This window comes from Equus asinus, chromosome 24 (genome assembly GCF_041296235.1).
Source record: "Equus asinus isolate D_3611 breed Donkey chromosome 24, EquAss-T2T_v2, whole genome shotgun sequence".
NCBI classification, from domain to species: Eukaryota; Metazoa; Chordata; class Mammalia; order Perissodactyla; family Equidae; genus Equus; species Equus asinus.
This window is the reverse complement of record NC_091813.1, coordinates 51,778,673-51,801,035: the sequence shown is the minus strand read 5'-3', so window position 1 is coordinate 51,801,035 and position 22,363 is coordinate 51,778,673. Positions and strand designations below refer to the sequence as shown.

Sequence of the window (22,363 nt, the reverse complement as noted above, 5' to 3'; positions counted from 1 at the left end):
CTGAGGTAGTAAAAGAAGGCCTTCCCATCCCAAAGTCTTCCAAGCAGAAGCCCCAACTTGGGCACCCTGGGAACTGAAGCCCAGGGCAGCCAGCCTTCTTCCTCTCCCACCTATTCCAGAGCTAGAGGTGGATTTGCCTGGGGCTTCCTTTATTCTTCTTCCTTCTTACCCTGGGCTTGCAGCCCAAATGATAACAGAGACCTAGACAAAAAAAAGAACTCCAGAATCTACCCCGTCTCAGCAGACAAGGTCTAGGGAAAGGATCCACCCATTATCCAGAAACTTCCACAAGATTTCAGCAGCCCCAGCCCGGAGGTTGGATTGGAGGAGAGTTGACTTTAAGAAGCAATGAATGAGAGCAAACCAGGGGGAAATGCAGATAGTTCAGATAAAACTACTATGAAACCTTGAGATCCAGGCAGAAGAAGTTGTGGAATTTATATGGCAGGCAACAGGGACCCATAGAAGTTTCTGAGAAGGGAGATAATGAAACAGGTAAAAGATGATTGAAAAAGATGATCAGCCTGGTTGGGTAATACTACAGGAGCCAGACTGCAGGGAGAATCTGGAACAGAAGAGCAGTAGGAGGGCTAGGAATGGGGGAGCTGGAAAGGGAAGGACGGGAAAGAAAACCAGAGCGAAATTCACAAGAAAAAATCAACAGACTCAGGGTTTGGCTAATTACAGTGGGTAAGGCAAGAGTAGGAAAAAAACTGAGATTCTGAGTCTGGAAATGATTGGAACACTGAGGCTAATATAGATAGAAAGAGAAGTCCAGACAGGGAGCAGGTTTGGGAGCCAAGGTTGGACGTTTGGTTGTAAGTTTTAGGTGACAGCTATATTCCTTGGGCTCTCTGGCAGTACAGACACAATTGTTGAGAAGTAAATGAAAATTATACTAGAGTGAAGCATGTGGTGCAGAAACACATAGTGCACAGGGTTCTGATGTAAAATTTGAATTATTTGCCTGCTTTTAAAGGCTTTAATTTAAAAAATCCAGTTTATAGTTTCTCTTGAAAACTGGCAGACATGGCAACCATACCTGCAGACATTCTCACAGGGCTAGTGATATGGTGGCTGCCCCTTTAAAGGAGACAAATGCCCTAGCTCCCCACCAGGTCCTTGCCACTCATTTCTAGGACCTGCCCCACCTTTGGAGGCATTGATTTTGAGGACTCTGATAGAGCAATCCTAGGGTACCTTGTGTACAAACAGTTACACATACAAATATACACATACAAATATACACGTAACTAAGCCACCAAGATATTGCCTGTCAAACGTTTAAATGCTCCTTCTCTTAGTACTAAAAAAATTCTCCTTCAATAAGAAAAGAGAGAGTGAAAACTTTTTCCAGAAAACACAGCTAAATATGAAAGGAAGAGCAATTATACTTGAATCAACCTACACATGATTGTACTGTAAATTTTATTTCAGTGACATGTCACGGCAAAGGAAAATCCCAGGGTGTCACTTTTATTCAACCCTGTAATTATGCTTCTTTCCAATCACTTCTCCTCTGGAGCCCAGGAGGAAGCTCATTTCACCCAGCAATACTGGCAGAAGGGGAGCAGGTTTAAGTCTTCAACACTCCCATCACTACTTTGCGTGGGGGATCTGTGCCTCCTTAGAAAAACCCCCCTCTTCCATTAACTATCAGAATGAAACTCCATGAGTCTTTGCTCTGCCAAAGAACCTGAATGGAACTGCTGAGTCCTAATTTATGAAAAAGCGAACTGTCATCAGATGTCAGAATTCAACTCTTGCCTACGGAAGTCGACTATGTATGGAGTTTTCCGTAGCAAGCACTAACAGTTTATTCCATGGGTATTAACTACATTGGAATTTTCACCCTGTTGTTCTTCCGAAGTTTTGATGACTTCAAAGGACTAGATATAGTTAACAATTATGTATTATATACTTAAAAGTTGCTAAGAGAGTAGATCTTAAATGTTCTTATCACAAAAAAGGAATGGTAATTATGTGAGGTGATGGAGGTATGAGCTAACACTGTGGGGTTGGGGCGGGAATAATTTCACAATCTGTAAGCGTATCAAATTAACACATTGTTGACTTAAACTTGCATAATGTCATATGTCAATTTTATCTCAACAAAGCTGGCGGGGAAAAAAGGACTAGAAATATGCCAAAGGGGAAAGTGGAAAACTGCTAGGGAGACAAAATGCCTACGGTATCAAGTATTGAATAAGGCAGATGCATGCAACTGACAAGCAGAAGCATTATTCCCATGACCTAATCCTAACACTTGCGTAGTTTAACTCTCATAGCCTAACTCTAATTAAGAAGTCTATACAGAAAGTGAAATATGATGTACCCTTGAAATTTACACAATGTTATAAGCCAATTAAAAAAAAAAAGAATCATTGACAAGGAAGAAGACAAAAGGTATTTAAAAATCTGTCAGTTCATGTTGCATATCTTGTGCATCAATGTCCATATCCTGGTTTCGATATTATACTACAGTTTTGCAAGATGTTATCATTGAGGGAAACTAGGTAAAGTGTACACAACACCTCTCTGTATTATTTCTTACAACTGCATGTGATCTACAGTTCTCTCAGAATAAAAACCTTAATTAAAAAATTGAAAAAGAAAAGTCTGTCAATCTAGGTAAGTTTGGCTGGCAGGGGGTAAAAATGAGAGGGCTTTTATTTTCTATTTTGTACTTTTCTATACTGTTTGGATTATTCCGTATGTTTCTTCTATTTTTAATTCAAGTATTTATACAAATTTGCAGTGAAAAGACCTATATAAAATGACAATGAATAAAGCAGGCCATTTTTATTCTAAAATCTCTTGGTACCAAGCCCATTATCCAAGTTTTTCACATTTGTCTAACGAGCGTGGGGTGTTGAGTCTGAGGGAGGCTCATGATATATGCCCAAGTTTACAGAGGAGAAAACAAAATGTATATGACTTGCCATAAGGCTACTGAACTGAGGGTAGATCCTAGACTACAATTCCCAGATGATCTAGCTAGGATTTTGTCTCGCCTCTTTATTCTGATTTTGTAACACATGTGTATTTGTGTTTAATCCTGGAAAATCACCAGAACTGCTGCCCTATCAGACCTCCCTTTAGATACTTTCACAACATTCTTCTGTTAAAATGAACAGCTCCCATAAGATGTGACTGACTCCAGCAATGATTATAAATAGATGGAAAGCCATTGGGTAGAAGGCTGATGAAGAACTTTAAAATTGAAGTATCAGGTGTGTCACCATCTAAACTTGAAGATGGATCTCAGTGTGACTCCAAATGAGACAACCAGACATTACGTGTCTCCTGAGAGGATAAAATGTGCTCTATGCACCAACAACCATAAAGTACTCCTGCCCAAAAGCGAAATCCATGAGTCAATAATGACTCTGAATCTCATCAAGGCTTCAGCCTACAGCAAATGCAAGCGTAGAGCACAAGTTAACTGACATCACAGGGAGGCCATTAGCCGAATCCAGGGTGTGACATTCTAGGTGCAATTGACCCAGTTTCTTCGACAATGAATTGGATAAATAGGCATAAAAAAAGTATTCATTTTAGATTAAGGAAGCTGAAGAGCCACAACAACCAAGTGAATCTTGTTTGGATCCTGATTTTAAAAACCAACCTTACAAAACCACTTAAAAAAGATAATTGGGAATTAAGTAATACCAGGAAATTATTATTGATTTTATTAGGTATGATAATGGTATCGAGGTTGTGTAAGAAAACACCTTTCTCTTAGGAATGCCTACCGACATACCCAGGGCTGAAATGGCATACTGACACGAGGTCTGGGATTTGCCTTAAAATACTTCAGCAAAAAAGGGAGGGAGCAGGATAAATGAAAAAAGATGGGGAAAGTTGATGATTGCTGTAGCTGCATGAGGAGGGGTCCCAGGATTTTTAAAAAATTAAAATGAGAAGAAATAAAGGTCAATCTTTAAGGGAGAAAAATACAATCTTCGTTTTACGATTAAGCTCCATGTGGTGTTGGGAGGTCTGGTGAGCAGCAAGCCCCAGTGATGCAGCAGTGTGAGGTAGCCGCGACATGAAACTGCCGCCTGCCTAACATCAAAGTGTGTGTGTGTTGCGGGGGATCATGTGGAAAGAAGGGAGAAAGAGGAAGCTTCGCCATAGGGAATTTGTCTGCTCTTCAAAAATGGCTACCACACAATGTTTATCTTTTTCTTCCTTCGAACTGTAATTTAATTGCCAAAGCACACGATGACTAAACTATGTATCATTTCCTCCTCTCCAGAGACTGAAAGCTCCTTACTCTGTAGAACATTTGAAGGGCAGTTCCTCTGTGATGGGCCTAAATCCTGGGGTTTGCTCGGAGCCATCGCTGGTTTGTGAGACTAACCAACAACCTCTTCTAAACAATTTACAAAAGCAGTCCTGGATGGATGCAGTTTAGATTTGGGAAAAAGCTGCAAGCACTCATTAATATTTTATAACTCCCCAAGCGATCTCTACACAAAGTTTAAGTATTTCAATTCTGAACATTTGGAAATAATCTAAATTAGAAAAGAATATTCAAACTATGGTATCTCCGAGCAATGCGATACTAAGGAAAAGTTAAGGCCATGTTTTAGAAGACTATTTAATTTTAAAACAAGATAGAGCACACACATAGATATGAAGGAAAAACTGTTTAAAGTGTTTATTTTTATGGTGTGGGATTACAAGTGATTTTCATTTTATTTATACATTTTCTAAATTTTCTACAATATGAATACATTATATATAAATCAGAAAAATAGTATAATTAAACATATCAAATTCACCTAATGTTCTTTGCAACATTAAAGGCTACTTTCAGCATTAGGCTTAAGATATAGCCCGGAAGAACTCTCTGTAAACCAAAACACCCAAACTGTCATTAACAACTCACTCAGTGAACAACTAGGAACTTAGTATAAGGCAGTTCCCATCGAAGGAGCTCACAGTCAAGGGGAGAGAGAGGTATGTTAAGGAGTAAGTGCTCAGAGTAAAGTGTCAGAGATATGGGCTCTGTCAAAAACAGAGATATGGGCTCAGTGTCTGTTCTCCAAATGCCTGAAATGAATCAATATGCCTCTGTCTTTCACTCTTTAACATCAGCTATTCCAGAAGTGGAGATATACAATGTATTTTCTAAATAAGCTTAAAACAAATCCTTAGATGCTTGTCTACACGAGTCAATCATTTATTTAGTCTACTCTAATTCCACCCACTAAGAAAGAAAAACAATAACTTCCTTAAAAGACTATTTCCCTTTGATAAGAAATCCTGTTCCACTAACAGAAAAGTGAAATTAAGATATACCTGATATGGATTAAGTTTTGCAATACTACAAAGCACGATTTAGACTTTAACAGAAAACTTTTAAATGAATTGCACTTGGAAAATTGTTTGGATGAAGTAAAATGAATACGGCAAAAATACCCTTAAGATAAATTCTTAACTAGTCCCTAAAATAAGACAGCAATCTTCAAACTTTTTTATTATGACCCATAGTTAGAATATAGATTTTTCATCACAACCTAAGAAAGCACACACGCATACACATGCATAAATAACACAAAAGTCTAATGTTATAGTTCTTTTTATTATACGTAACGCACTGTGAATTTCCTAGTCTACTTCATTCCATTTTTTTTAATTAAAAGTATGCTGGTTGTGCCAAGTGAATTTATTTTATTGCCTACTAATGGGTCACAATCTGCAATTTGGGAAACAGTGCTCTAAAATATCACAAGAGTGGAACCATTTCTAGAAACACAGTTGTATTCTTGCTCTTCCTAACATTCAAGTTACAACAGGACTCACCCATGCACAATCATCCGTGTGTGGGTGTGAGAAAACTTCTTCCCATGTCTAAGATCAAGCGAGCCCTTGATGACTACAATCTCTTCAACCACAAAGGGGAGCTGGCAATTATTACAGAGCTCTTTGTCTGATGGTGAGGTGAACAGATTTCCCAAGGTATTACTAATTTCATCGTCAGCCATCCTCTCTCATGAACTGCCCTTCTCCAATGGTGCTTCACTTTTTTTGTGTGTGTACAAAGGAATGAAAAAACAAGGGAAAGATGACCTTTTTACTCTATGTGAGAATAAAAACAGGAAAACAGAAATTTTGATGATAAAACTTTAATTACTCAAAATCGCTAGATTTCCTGAAAGGAAAAGGGATAACCTCATGCTGAAAGAAGTCACAGCTATAGACTAGAAACACGTGACCAAGTTCTGCAAACCTGTCTAGAATCTCTTTAAACCTTGTTCTCACCACATATAAAATAGATGCTAATGATATGACTAATGATCTAATGAAGATGATATTTTTGCCTAAGCAGATGAAACACATTTGAAAGTAAAATAAAAGGAAACACAAGGGACTTTTTGTCAAACGTCTCTCTGTGTAAAGTCTCAACACAATGTTTCCTATCAGCTAAAAGAATCACTTAAAATAAGCCAACTTATATGCATGAAAATGAAACATATCATTTCAAGAGGTCCTCTCCGAGACTCCCTACATAATGTGAGACTATTTCCATCAGTGTGCAAAGACATCAATAATTTTAATGTTAACATATTAAAAAGCATCACTTATGCCCAATGGAAAAAAAAAATCCCAAAACCTAGTTTAATGCTATTCTTTAATGTGCTATAAGTAAAACCAGTGAAAAATCCACAGTTCTTGGTCACTCTCCAGGCTTGTGATTCCTAAGAAAAGATAAAAGATCACTGAAAGTGTTGTGGGTGTGGGAAAACAGGGTTTGAACACCTATCGTTTTTCTAATTTAAAATTATTTCCATATACTTGGGAAGTGACAGAGCACAAAGGTTACAACACTGGGTTCCTGCCCAGTATTGGCTGTGTGGCCTTGGGTGAGTCCCTTTACCTCTCCAGGCTTCAATTCATCATCTATATATAGAGACACAAGAATATTATTATATAGAGACCAGGATAGTGCCCTACTCATAGGGTTATCATGAGCATTAAATGAGATAATACTACAAAAGTATAAGAGCATAGAGGCTAGCGTAGAATAAGAATTCAATATATTTTAATTACTACATTTTTATTTAAAAATATTACATATATAAAGTATCAAGAATAGTGCTTTGGACTGGCCCTGTGGCCGAGTGGTTAAGTTCACACACTCTGCTGCAGGCGGCCCAGTGTTTCATTGGTTCGAATCCTGGGCGTGGACATGGCACCGCTCATCAAACCATGCTGAGGCGGCGTCCCACGTGCCACGACTAGAGGGACCCACAATGAAGACTATGTGGCTATGTACCGGGGGCTTTGGGGAGAAAAAGGAAAAAAATAAAATCTTTAAAAAAAAAAAAAGAATAGTGCTTTGAATTAGCTGACTTTGTCCAAATTCCATCACTCATTGGCTCTACGATTTAAGTTACCCATTTTGTGTGTATCAATTTTCCTCACCTTTAAAATGACCAACCATAACTGAGTGAGGTCAAGATGAATGAGGCTGTGTGTGGTAAGTGCTCTAAACTGCCAGAAAGCCTAAGTGGAATGCCTCCTTCAATATTTATTCAGGGCCTGCTAACTGCTAGGTCAGCATCTCCCAATGAGGGCACTGTGGATTCTTAAGTCCTTAGGAGGTTTACAAGGAATCAAGCCTTCATCTCCAAAAAAGAGTTGCATGGTAAATGAGCTTACAGATTTCCAGCTTTTCTTCACCACAGGACACGGCAAAGCTCTTGCAGTGCACAGTGAACTCTAACAAGAGAGCAGTCTGTAAGATTCCCAGGCAACTCTTCCTTCAATGAGGATTTCCTGGGAATAGTGTTCTGGGGGGCACATTGACCACCTCCTGGGGTAGGCTCTCAGAAGTGGGACACAGAGAGGTCCCTTAACAGGGCTTCAGGGATCAAAGATCAGATGTGGAGAAGTGGATTTTGGCCTTTAGAGTTCTAAAAATGATACTGAAATTGTAATATGTGACTCTGATATTCAAAAGACTTTTCCCATGGTCATTTTTAAGTTACAAGTGCTTTGGGGGAATTTGCAACAAATTGGACACATTGTTTAAGTTTCTTAATTTTACAGATGAAAATGTAAACAAAAAAACTTGTTTGTACAGCAAAACAAGTCTAAGACAACCGTTTTATCTCTGTTAAATAGATGCTCAGGATAAGGAAGTTGGAGAAAAGTGGCTGCTGACCTTTACCAATAATATCAGGATGTTGATGTACTGTCCGAGCTCCACTGAAGTGGAGAAGAAGTGTGAGAAATCTTTCCTGTCTCTAGAACATGCTAAATTTCCTACCTTGGTTCCATGTTAAATATGCATGTTGCCAATATCCAGATAAAGTGTAACTGGATACTGGCTTTTCTCTCTGGAGTCCAGAAATTCCAATATTACCAAGTACAGACAAAGTTCATTTGAGTTTTAGAAGGTAAAACTGTAAACACACACGTGTTTTCACTCATACACACACGTGTATTTTTACTTGCACAAATAAATTTTTCAAAAAATCACTAAGAACCAAAAAGCTATTGGAATAGGAAAAAAACATAAAACTCACTGTGAAAGGGCTCTTACTAATAACTAGTATTTACCAAGCATTTATTGTGAAAAGTAACAGATACAGAGTGTTCTAAGGAACTCTATATTATCTCATTTAATCTTCATGACAATCATATTTGATAGATATTATTAGATCCCTTTTTAAAAACTATGAAACATTTCACACACACACATACATACAGAGAGATGTATACAAAGAGGAATATCCTAAACATCCAAGAATATAGCCCATAGCTTATGAATGGGACATTTCCAATACAGCACAATCAACGCCCACAACCCTCCTTCTTCACATGTCCCTATTATTCCTGTTCTGTGTGAAGAAGTTGAGGCTCTGAGAAGCTGGGTACCTCAGCCCAGGTGGCTGAGCTGGCATTTGACCTTCACCTGTCTGACTTCAGAGACCGTGGAAGTCAATCACCATGCTCTAAGGCTGCAATTGCTGATGTGACCCATCTTAGAGGTAAGGAAACTGAGGCAGAGCAATTTAAGATTTTGCCCAAGCTCATACTACTGCTGAGCAGCAAAACTGATATTAAAACCACATTACATTTATTTATTTATAGTCCTACTCCCTTTGTCGCAAAATTAACATGAGGAAAATGGCCATGTTTAATTCACGGTTTCTTATAAAACCTACGATTTGAGAAATTCCATCATTCTCTCTTTTTAATTATTCAAGTAAGTACTTTTCACTAGACTATTGAGGGACTAGTCTAAGGAGAGGTGACTCTTTTACCTCCAACAAACGTTGTTCATTTGGCTCAGCACCAATGTGGCTCCTAAAAGATGCTCTGTAAACGGAAGTTTCAGTGAATTAAAAAGGCTGCTTCTCAAACTTCTGTGGGCACAGTAATCTTCTGGGGATCTTGTTAATATGCAGGGCCTGGAAATCCTGCATGTCCAAAACGCTCTTGGTAATGACTGCTGGCTGGTCCCTGTGAGATATACTCTGAGTCGCAAGAGACTTAAAGAGCCCTCATTATTAATAGGGATCTGCAGTGAATCTTTTTAAAACTGAAAAATTCTTGAGATATCAGTTTTGTATGGTTTTATTTTCATATCTATTCCTAAAATTGAAACATATCTATATTTTCAATTCTCTGGCACTTATATTCTCTCAAGATTTCATTTATAAGCCGACAACAGGCAATAAAAAATGTCAGGATCTATATTTAAGGCAGGGTGGTATTTCTGACAAGTGGACAAGAGTATCAATTTAGGAATTATTTGAGCATACAGTGGAAAATACACAAAGAAATAGGATGAGGTTTGTGAGAACATACGCGTATGCACCATAAATAAAGAAAAGGCAATCAATGTTTACTGACCAGAAAATAGCAAATCTCAGTTGGCAGAGAGATGGCATCTTCCCATACACCTACTGAGGTATAAAACATAAGAGCTGAGAGAGAAAAAAGAAACCTAATAAAACTCAAATCATGTTGCACAGTCCTGAAAATTGTCCTGCCTTTGCACATCCTGCATTCTGCACTGCTGAATTTACCACAATGCGATAAAAGCACATGGTCAGTTACTAACCGGGATTTGGAAAAGGCTTACTATTTCTGTAGCAACTGTGATCATCTCTAAGAGAAACCAAAGACTATTAATTTAAAACTTTATTGCATAAATAACCCCCTGCAATTGTGTTCCTCCAAGACTTCTTTTCTTTAACTTGCTCTCTCCTGGACATGAGCTTCCCTTGAAGATGAAGAGCAGGAGAGCATCCTAAGGCATCTAGAATCGTAGGACACGTGCCTGCATCCCACTTTGGACACACAAAGTGAATGTGCCCGGGGCAAATGATTCAATCTCTCTGAATCTCAGTTCCTTCAACAGCGCTCAGAATTGTTGGGATTAAATTAGATGCAGAAAACACTTGATAAATCAAAATATATATGAAGATAGGGTTTTAAATTTTACTCACATAGAAAAATCTGACTGGACAAGCAACAATGATCAACGGATGCTTAAACACTGAGTGAAATGTTGATGGGGAAGAGTAGCTTGACTGAGTAAGAGACTGTCACCCCACAGAGTATTTGTAGGTCATAAGGAGAAAGGTAACTTTAAAATGGAGGGATCAAATTGTCACTTCCTGAAGTCAGTGATCATTCTTAGCATCATTAAAAGTGGGGCAATAACAACAACAATAATAATATATGCATCTTGTGATACAATTGGCAGTACATGGCACCTTGAAGGTACCTTTAGCAAAAACACTTAGCCTGACTCTGATCAAGTTTTTAGGTCTAACTTCAGGTTTATACAGAAATACAGGGGACAGTGCCCCAAATAAAAGACACATCAGTCAGAAGCAGTCAATTCAGTTTAGGATGTGAGCTGTGTCACAGGACAACTGAAGTGATTTCCTTGTAGGAAAATAAAACTTATACGGGCAGGGGTTAGGGTAGCTTAAAAGTGACTTAAGAGACATAACTAATTGTAAAGTGTGGACCCTATTCAAACAAAGCAATGGCAAAAAGACAAGTTTAGGTTAACTGGGGAAATTTGAATATGACTTGATTATTAGATGATACTAACATATTACTTTTGATAATTTCAGGTGTGCTCATGGCATTTTGGTTATGAAGGAAAATGTTTAGAGATACAAGTGAAATATATAGGGGAGGAATGCCATGAAGTCTTTAATAGATTTTAAATACCTCAGGGGAAAAACAGTGTCTGTGAAGATCTTAATAATATAGCACAGCAACTGCAGCAAAGAGGATGAAAAGGAATAAGAAGAAAGAAGATGAAAAAAAAAGAATTTCCTACCCAAAAGGCAAGAGGGTCTCAAAGATTTTTAGACCCTTTTGAGCTGGCAGAGACAACAGGTACACAGCCATTTCTCTTTCTGTAGAGTTCAATTTTGGTCTCTTGGCAAAGTGAGGGCTTTCTAGAGGCAAAAAAGGGGCAAATCTTGGTCCATGTAATTCTCAAAATAAGCATCCTCCATTCTAAACTCCTCAGAGTGGGAGCAATTCAACAAACACATCTCATGTCCAGTGGTCCTCGCCATGTGGTCATACATGAGGCTATTAAGCCTCAAAAGTTTCCTCCTTTGGGCTGAAATCAACCACATTTCAATGTGAGGTGAACTTGCTTTATGAAAAGCAATAGGAAGGCTGAATTAAATCCACTCAGCCATTTAAAAATTGTGAGACCCATGGAGATGTTTATCTATTTTCCCTATAGAAAACTGTATGCACTGGTAATTCAAATTTAACTAGACTTCATAACTTTTAATATCTGTTGGCCTTGTTCTTTGTCAGAAATAATAGTTTGTTTTCTCTACCTTTTTTCAAGAACAGAGTGCTCCATAAAAATCATTTACACACAACCTTTAGGCACATCCACTAAACACATTGCACCATGAAATGGAGCTATATAATACTGGTTTCCAAGGATTTTAATTTTGCAATGAAAGAAAAGAAAGTATCATTTTCTCTTCCAGTAAAATGTAAATATGTTGGACATTGAATAAAAAAGTTACAACAGTGGTTGTAACTTGAGTTGGAAAATGCTGCATATAAAAACAAATACGGTTCTCAGTAAAGATAAACTCTAAATGGTCTAATCATGGACAAGGTTGAACCCTTTAAATACAAATTAAGACGCTCATCCAAGAAGGACCAAGAAATACTACAGCTTACCTCTCTGATGCTTAGTACGTTTAAAGTTAAACACAGATACTTTTCTCAAATAAAGTATGTATGGACAAGCAAATTACTTCTGATTTCATAAGCAAGGAAGAGTTACTGGAATCACATAGAAGACAAGAATCTTAACAAGACTCACAGCTGATCGGCCAAGAGAAAATCTCCACTTTCCTGTCGGATATTCCTCAGTAGCAAGAAATGACTTGAAAATGAGTTCTTGGTTTCCCTGAAGGCTAATTCTAAAAATAAGTAGAACTGTGGATTTTTTTTTCCAAACAGTATGGTGAAAAGCTTTTAATAAAATATTAAGTTGGAAAAAAGCAAGATATAAAAGCATGTAGAGACTAGGCAGCAGAGTGAGTTTCCAGGTATTAGTTTTATCGTACTTTATACCTTAGGCATATTTTATAGATATAATTTTGTCTACTTAATACTTACGAAAAACAAATGGTAGACAGTAGACTGTATGTAAGTGTGTGTGCATACATGTGTATTTGTTGTGGGGACATATATTTGTGTGTGTGTGTGTGTGTGTGTGTGTGCACACCAAAAATGTGGTCCTTAGCGGTTCTCCGTGTAACATCTTCCTTCCAGGATTATGATATATTGGTACAATATTAGTTATCAATACCCTGCTTCATTCCTCAACTATTCTGCCTTGTAAGCATTAGGGAAGATCTTTGGGAAAGTAGTGGAGAAAGTAGTCAGGAAAGAAAGCCCCATCCTGAGAGAAATTTATTCCAGGTTAGCTTTATAAAAAGGGAGGGATTGGGTCACGTGGAACCACTTAGCTGTTGCCTAGTTTCCAGGTTATTCTTTGCAGCTTTTCCTACCAAAAAAATCCAGCTAACCTAAAATTACTATATGCAAGCACATACAAGACAAAGACATTTCTGCAAATATCAAGTATACTGTCTCACAGCATACAGCTCCCAAGGAGACAGTACATAAAAACTAGATTAATAGATTGATAGAAATGGCAATAAACAGTCAAGGCATACATGACAATATGGCTTAACACAGTGCCAACGTCACAAATGCCTAAACGCTATTCCCAAATGACCTTCGAGGTGACATAGGCCCCTGATGTCCTCAATGTGTAAGCATCTAAGATCTTAGGGGACCCGTGACTCACTTGGTCCAAACTGGTACCCAACTCGCTCCTCTATTTTCAAGACTGCCAGCACTTAACTCATCGCGGCTTTCCTGGGGTTGCCTGTAAGGGAGTCTCCGAGATCCCCAACTCCTTTTCAGAGCTGAACTTAGTTGTTTCCTTGAATACACACACAGTGTTTCTCAAGACATCACAATAGTCATGTACGTAATTTCTGTCTAAAACAATTTAGTGAATATTACTCTTCACCTCATTCTCTCCAACTCAGCCACAGCATTCACACACTGACTCAGGAAACAGTTATCTGGAGCCTTATCAGCGGGCCCTATACCAGGTGCTGGTGGTGAATAAAAAGATTCTATTTCATCCTTGCTTTCATGGATCTTAGACTCACCCCTCATTTTTCTCCCTCCTTCCCCCCAGAGAAAACCTCTCCCCTTCAATTCCCACTGAAAGGCAAGTTTGGCAGTTGGTGCTGGATTCAGCATACTGAGGCTCATAGTTAGTTAGAGTGAGTTCGTTAGAGTTTATTTCCACACGGGTTAGCAATCGCCATGTGGTTTTTTTCTCATCCGTTCAGTCTCTCCCACTCCGCCACCCCGAAGGCAAACAACTATTTTTCATATACAGAGAATGAACATCTGGAAGATGACATCAACATGACTCTTCAGTTGCAAAAAGGCAAAATTACTCCATAGTCTAATGAAAAAAAGTCTGAAAGTCTGGCAATATTTTTCCTTTCACCCTCAAGGCCAGACTTTGAATATAACAGAATGTGTTCTTCTATTTTAAATTCGTGTTTCCAGACTTTTTATTTACAAACAACAGCTGGATTAGACATACAGCTTCATTACTTTGTCTCGTTCAGGTTTTGATTCTCAACTAGAGTCGGCGCTTAGTCTTTACAGGCGGGCAGGAACTGTTGTCACTGCTTCTCACTCCATCCTCACTGAGCACCCATCCCCTACTGAGCAGCATCATGTGCTGGCCACTGTTCAAGGCACAAAGCTCCTCACAGACCTCACATTCTCATAGGGGAAGACAGATAAATTAAAGTGCAAATTATGTACTCAGTGAGAAGATGGTAAATGCTCTAGAGAAAACTGAAAGCAAGGAAGGGGAATGTGGATTTTTGGGGATGGTGAGAGGGTTACAAGTGGTTAGGGCAATTCTCCCGGAGGAAGCAACATCTGAACGAAGACTGAAGGAGGAGGAAGTCATGTGGTTATTTGGGGCATGATTGTTCCAGGCAGAGGAAACAGCACATGCAAAGGCTCTGAAGTAGAAGAGTGCCTGATAGCTTTGAGAAATAGCAAGAAAGCCAGCATGGCAGGCAGTATGGGCAAGCGTGGTAGAGAATGAGGTCCGAGACACAGTGGGGGAGGTGGAACAAAGGGGCCCCCATATTTGTCAAATTAATAGTAATAAACAGTAATGAATACTAAGATAGCTGGCATTTATTGGCTCTCACTATATGCAAAGTGCAATTCCAGATAGCTTATGTGTATTATTTCCTTAAAAATGCAAAACAACCAGTTGCTCTAATATATAGAAGAGTTGACTTCATGCTTTAGGGGACACAGAGCAGTAAGTTCAAAACTAGAGGAAATAGTTCCCTCAACAAAGTTTTTTTCTTTTTTTCCTGTCTTAACATAACTAAACCCTTTCCTAAACACTGGAATTAATTTAATTTCCCAATGCATCTTAAAAATAAAAACAGAGGCCGGCCCAGTGGTGCAGCAGTTAAGTTCGCACGTTCTGCTTCTCAGCGGCCCGGAGTTCACCAGTTCGGATCCGGGGTGTGGACTTGGTACCGCATGGCAAAAGCCATGCTGTGGTAGGCATCCCATGTATAAAGTAGAGGAAGATGGGCATGGATGTTAACTCAGGGCCAGTCTTCCTCAGCAAAAAGAGGAGGATTGGCAGCAGTTAGCTCAGGGCTAATCTTCCTCAAAATAAATAAATAAATAAATAAATAAATTAATTAAAAACATAATTCCTTATAAATGTCAGATGTCTTGCTTATTTCCAAGTTGTGGTTTTTAAATATGATTTTCAAGTCTGTTTCAGTACCACAAGGTTAAAGGGTTCAATTTTTAAAAAGTTAATAAATATGGTTTGGTACACTAATCAGAGTTCAAATCTTGCTTTAATAACATCCTTTGATTTGTTTAATGAATCCTTTAACATAACTTCCTCCTTTTCTGAAATATATAGTGTTTCAGATGTTACAAGCTCCATCTACTAGAGCCAAAAGATACGGTACACATTGTTCTGCTGGCATGTTCCCTTCTTCCTACTGTACTTTCATTTCAAAGGCATCCTTTTATATAGAAATAAGCATGCCAAGGGAGCTGGGCTTGCTACACAAAATGAGTTAGTGGAAGCACCAGTAAAGGACTTCTGGAGACTCTTTATTACTCAGTTTCCACTAACTAGGAACTAATTTGAAAACATCTCCTAAACACAAAGAGTTTGTTCAGTTCAGTCCCCAAAAACACTTATTGAGCACCTTGCTCAGGTGCTGTGATGATAAAGACAAGCCCAGTTGCTGCCCTCGGGAACTTGTGGTCTACAGGGCTAACCGAATCCCAGACCTTTGAGATGATGGAAAGTCTGGGCAAATGCACATGCTGATGCAGAAGGTGCCAGAATAGACTTGTGCTTACTTTTTAAAAAGCCACTCACCCAAAACAGCAGGTAGCTGCTGTCCCATGTCTAACCAAATATAAAGGAGTGATAACTTAAAAATAGACCTTAGTAACAAATTAGAGTTGGGCAGAGTTTTAAAAGCAATTTTTGGGTATCCAATTCTCTGCTTAGAAGTTTCCTCAGGGATTAACTGCTTATTTTTATTCTTCACTAATATTTAAATCACAAGGAGGAAATCTTTAATATCCATTTCTGAGTATTTTCGTGAAGAGAGAATCAGGGCTATTTAGTTAGCACAAATTCATCACATGAATTAAGGATATTTTATTTGACAAAACATAATCAAGGTAATGAGACCTGACTATGTCCAAGCCTATGGATACATACAAATTGAATCAATACTAATGATGAACTTACATGTGATATTATGTAAGCTCAAAAATCATGCGAAACCATCTGTGTAAATATCTAACTTTAGTTAAGTGGGTCCAGAGGAGGAGAGCATAAGAAGGAACAGAAAACAGCCCAAACTCTGCCCATTTAGGCCTAATGTCTGGTACCTGGCAGGCTATGAACACTAGGAGGGGCGGACTTTTTTTTAATAAATTGAGTAGAAACACCAGATAGGCAAGGAGTAGCCCTACAAAGGAACCAGCATAGCTTCATGGGGTCACCAGACTCAGACATAAAACGTTTGAATAATTTAATTGACTTGGCTTATAAATATTCAGATTTAATTATCATATTTATTTCCTGAAACATAATGCAACAAATGAAAAAGACTAATATTAAATTGCCTATGACACAGATGGTAGTGCTTTATCATAACCCTCACATTATAAAATGTTTCCACCATTTCAAAACTGATTTGAATCAGCATTACCTGGGGAAACCTTTTAAAAGTGCATATTCCCAGGCCCCACCCACTGGAAATTCTGATTCACTATATGAGACTGGGGCCTCATAAAACTTTCAGAGAGAGTGGTTCTGATCAGGCAGGTTGGGGAGCCAAGAAGCACCAGATGAAGCTGACTCCAAGAACAATGAAGGTAAAATGTAATAAATGGTGTCTTCTCAGCCAAAACAGACTGTTGTGACAAGGCTGCCCTCTTAGCATCTAAACATTGAGAGCACAAATATCACTTAGGACCACCATCCAACTACAGAGCCAGTAGAATATCTCAAGACCTAAAATAAGTGTGCACGCTTACATTTATGGAAATTTGAAGAATAAGGGACCAATGGCTAATTGGGAAAATCACAGATGTGAGAAACACTCAGAATTCATTGATTATGCCTCTTCATTCAACAGGTGTCAGAACTGGAGTTCCTAGTATATTTTTTTTTCCAGGAAACGTCCCAAATCGAAGTTTTACTTTTTTGTGTGACTGAATATCTACACTTTTATTGGTTCTTTTAACATCCTAAATATGTAGGATGTTTCGTGGAAACTCAAATGATATCTTCTTCCAACAGTCAATTGCAATAAAGTTGCGAATGTGAAGCTCAGTCAGAATCTGAGCAACCACGCTGGTTCCCAGAGAACTGCTCTAGAGAGCACCCCGCTGACAGCCTGGCTGACCACACAACATGTCAAACCGCATTTGGAAAGATGCCGGACAGCTTTGGCCAGACTCGCACAGGGCCACATTGCTGGCAACACTAAAGGTGCATCTTCAAACAGGGACTTGAGAAACATTTTTTAAATGCTTAAGACAAAAACAATATCCTACATATTTAATAAAAGCGTACGTATTTATTAAAATTTTACAATATGCCTAGCATTCTGCTACAGTTGCCAAGACATACTTTGTCTAAACTTTGGTGTGTTTTTTTTAAACAAATTGGTACATAAGCAAACTTAAGAACCACTACCAACGTCTTGAGTATCAATGTTTCAGACTGGGAATGGATACACAGCTCAGTGAAAAAATGCCAGCATTTGGTTAGTTTTGATTCTTGTTTCATTAGAAAACACCGAGCGAGGGTGGATGTGGGGGAGCTGTCAAAATATTCTGGATAGATCTGCGGCGGCTGAATAATCTCAGTTGCATAGGGGCAGAAGTAGGGAAGGAGAGAAACAAGAACCGAAGAAACTCCGCAGAAAGCTGCCCCTTGCTATCAATAAAGACCTAATTAACAAGGATTTCTAGGCTGGTAAAACAGTTTACTGCTTTAATCTAGTAGATATGCAGAGGTAAATTCGGTTGTGGCTTCATTAGGTCCAACTTGGAGCCAAGGGCCAGGTCCAGAGAAAGACCAGCCTGGTCAGGAGTCAACTCGCTAACACCCAAGAAGGAGCCGAGCCACACGATTCGAGCTTGGGGCTCAGGCAGCACGCTGGTCAGGTCGGCCCGCCGGCTCGCAAGGCCAAGCGGGGAAAGCTCTCCCAGCCATTCCGCGCAAGCCGCAAACGCACACGCTGGGATTCCAGCCGCGCGCAGGGAGAGGCGGCAGGGGGGCCGCCCGCGCAACCCTGGAGCAGCTTCCAAAGGGGGATCGGGAGACGCGCCCCCGCACACGCCCCTCCCCTAAGACGCCCGGGGTCGTCAGCTCGCGACCCCTGGGCCATGTCACTGTTCTGGAGCCGGCGGAGTCAGGAAGTCTGGAAACTAAGTGAGTGTGGCTGCGGGGGCTGCGAAGAGAGAAAGTGGGGAAGCGCCAAGTTGATCCTCTCGTTTGCGGGGGAAGGAAGGAGTTTGGTCGGGGAGCGATCCGAAGGCAGTAACGGATTTTGTGCTCCAGCCGCCGCCGGCCAGACAGAGCAGGACTCCGCGGGGTGCAGGCGGCGACCCCCGCTTCCTCCCGCGCCCCGTCCCTCCAGGCCCGGCCCGCCCCGCCGCCCGCCCGCGCTCCACTCACCCGGCTCCGCCGCCTGCAGCCCGAGCGGGGCGGAGACCACCAGCAGCAGGGCCAGGAGGCCGTAGCGGGCAGCCCCCGCCAGCGGGCGTCCGCCGCAGGCGCCGGCCCCCATGGCCCCGCCGGGCGCCAGCCTGGCAGGCTCGGCCTCCCCTTGGCGGGCGCCGCGCCGCCGCTGCCCGAGCCCGGCCGCCTGCTCCGCGGCCGAGCGCGGCGCGGGGACTGGGCGCAGCCGCGGACCGGCCCCGAATCCCATTGGGGCGGCCCGGGGCCCAGCCCGGCGGGGGCGTCTCCCGCCCCGCCCCGCCTGTCCCGCGCGCCGGCCCCCAAAGGAGGAAGTCGCGCTCCCGGACGCCGCCGGCGGTCCGTTCTAGGTACCCGGCGCTAGCTGATTCACTCTCTCCTTTTCCTCCGCTCCTCCTCCCGCGGTGCACGTGAACCTGGGACCCAGGACGACACCTGGCCGTGAGACCTGCCCCTAGCTGCGCTGTTCCCGGATCCTCCCCGGAGTGCCTGAGAGCGCGCTGGGTGCGCCAGAAAGGCTGCTCTCCTCTAGGGCTTGGCCGGCCCTGCAGAGGTGAGCATGCCCGTGCTAGCAGCACTGGGGGACTCGAAATATTGTGATGATCGGAGGATGATGGTGACAATCCAGATCCAGTTCAAGTCCCTCCATTCATTCACAAGTTATGAAGTTCCAGCAGTGTGCCTGCCTGGCACAGTGTTAAACCCTGTGGCACTTGCAGACGTTAAACATAATCAAGCAATATATAATACAAATTGCAATCGGTGACGTGAACAGTGCGCGTGGAGCACATTCGGGGAGATCTGGCAGGCGAGGAGACCGCGGGGGAGGAATCAGCCAGGAAAGGCCTCAATTTAAAAGTGGTGTCTAAGCTCAGCCTCGGGGAGTGAGTGGGACTTGGGAGAGCGGAAGGCGAGGGACAGGAGAACAGACACAATGCGTAAAGGAGCTGAGGGAGGAGAGGGCCGGGGTGGCTGGAGCACAGTGAACAGGTGGGTGCGTGGCCAGAGGTGGAAGCCCGAGCACGGTGCAGGGGCCGGAACGTGGAGGGCCGGGAAGGGCACGTAAAGTACGTTTGACTGGATCCTCGGAGCGAGGAGCAGTCACGAAAGGTTCAGACGGAGGAGTGTCACGATCTGATTCTCTGGGGGTGTGGAGAAAGGCTTGGGGGAGGTCAGGTTGAAAGATAGAAAATTACAAGGCTATTACCGAGTAGCTGAATGGGGAAGTGGTAGTGGAAATGAACGAGGACACATTAAATATGTATTTTAAAGACTCTAACATCTCCAGGCCGTGTGCCGTCCTCCAACGCCTCCTCTGCGCGCGGCCATACCCTTCACACGCGCACCCGGCGCCCTGCAGGTCCTGGGTAGCGCGCAGCCACAGTTCACCTGCAGGTGCCCAGAGCGGGAGGTACTGCAGGCGGGGAGGGAACAACGCCCCCCTCCGGAGGTCCAATATTGGCCCGTCACGTGCTCTTTGGATACCCAGACTCTCCGTGCATACATGCATTCCTTTTTTTCCTCTGTATTTTTTAACTAAAAAGAACACTGTTGAAATTTCAAATGAAATTGTCTTTGGGAACTTTGCTTTCTCAAAGGCAGCAGAGCTTAGAGGAAAGGACTAGAGCTTTAGAAATGAGGTTGATCCACGTCTGCATCTCGGAGCAGCCACTGACTGGGATTGATTCTCTCTGGGCTTCAGTTTCGTTGGGGAGTATAATATCTTACTTTCCCAGCTATCACAGAGACGAAGTCAAACATGTCTATGAAGTTCTAGCATGTAAGAGGTATTCGATAAACAGTAGGTTTATCATATTTGTATTGAAAGTAAATTCACACCCATGAAAATATTGAATATTCTCACACACAAAACATAAAAAGATACTTTGATACGTTGAATCACTGCCTAACTCCAGCTTTCCCTGTTTGTTCTTTCTCTTCGTTGTAAGAAGGCGAGTTTGTGCAGCTGGCCTCGGGCAGGTGTCATTCTGTGAGCCATGAATGAAGAAAGACAATGGGAACACTGTTGACCAGTGAGGAATCCACAGGGAGAGGCAGGTGGGCTCCTAGGGGTGACCTTTCCCGTCTCAGATAATACCTTGATGGGAATGGAGTCATGTGTTTCACACCAGATTCCTAAGCCAGATCAGAGGAGAGATTTAGGATCTGGTAACAACGAGAAAACAAAAAGGCCAGCTGGATCCTAGTGCTTTCCTTATGCCATTCCTTTCTTGAAAAATAAAAGAAATTCTCTAGTTAAGAAAAGCATAGTGAAAGAAAAATATGAAAATACAACAGATTATCAATTATATTTTTGTATATAAGAAAATAAATAGATCTCACTGAATTTTTATACTTGAACCACATAGACTTTCATGTTAAGAATGTGTACCTGTTCTATTCTTCATAAGATTCCATTTTGATTTTTTTAATAAGGCATATGGAATGTTAGAACTTAAAGTTCTGAGATTTTTATTTAAAAAATTATCATTGTTCGGATCCATCTGCAGATCTCATATACTAAGATTAAAGAACTGCTTATCACGTGAGTCATCTCTCTGGAAGGGTCTCTCTGAAGGCCACTTCACATGTAACCCCTCCCCCACTTACCATCCGGTCTTTCCGTATGTTGCATATCTTACTGCAATTTATGCTTATGTTTGCTAGCGTTTCTGTAAAAATAGAGAGCAGCTGGTCAGGGCTTCCTTGGTTATATATAAGATATGTATTCTGCATTGCTTAGGTAAGATGGAATTTAAACAGAACTGCAAGCCTAGTGTTATTCTAAAGTAGTTAGAAGGCTTTAGCTTGTGGTTCAGTGTAACAACCTCATCAATTTTATCCTTAGCATTGAGTAACCTTGACTGTGACTCTATGAAGAAGATCAAATAAGATATAAATTTGAAACCCTTCCAGGCCTCTACTTCCTCAGTGCTCTCCCTTTTCCAGTTCAATTTAATAAATACATTTTAAACATTTGCGATATGTGAAGCAATGTGATGGAGATACAATGAAAACCTACAAGTACCCCTCTCTCCCCCACATTCATGATCTAATGATAGAGGTTTGAGAAAAGTCATTCTGTAGGTTGATAAGTACAGTGATAGGAGAGGTTCAGGGTATTATAGAAACACACAAGAAGGGTGTATAACTGGATTTCAAAAGCCTGGAAGGGTGTGGGAGGGGAAAGGGAAAGGAAGATGGGAATTAGAAGGAAAATGATGTTTGTCAGATGAAGAAAAGAACTTGTGAGAAAGTTCAGAAATAGAGAGCACACGGTGTTTATAGGAATTGAGCCTAATTCATCAGGGCTGGACCAGTGAGCTTGAGACGGACAGGAGTCTGAGGTGGAATAAGAGGCCAGAGCAGGATCTCAGGGCTGTATGGGCAATCGGAGATAGGGAATGGGGAGGAACTTGCTCAGATTTGCATTTTAGGAAGACCCTCCTGGCTGCAGGGTGGGAAATAGATTGGAAAGAGAGGCAGGGAGACCAATTAGGAATT

General features: G+C 41.2%; 1 protein-coding gene across 1 annotated transcript in view; it reads right to left on the bottom strand.

Annotated features, from left to right (window-relative positions):
* Positions 1 to 19,106, bottom strand: part of DCBLD1 (discoidin, CUB and LCCL domain containing 1) — a 63,317-nt gene extending 44,211 nt beyond the window's left edge. The window contains exon 1 of the mRNA XM_044757226.2: positions 18,839 to 19,106. Within this exon, the coding sequence (XP_044613161.2) occupies positions 18,839 to 19,091 (253 nt within the window). The 5' untranslated portion in view covers positions 19,092 to 19,106. The remainder of the gene's footprint in view (positions 1 to 18,838) is intronic.
* Positions 19,107 to 22,363: the final 3,257 nt, after the last annotated feature.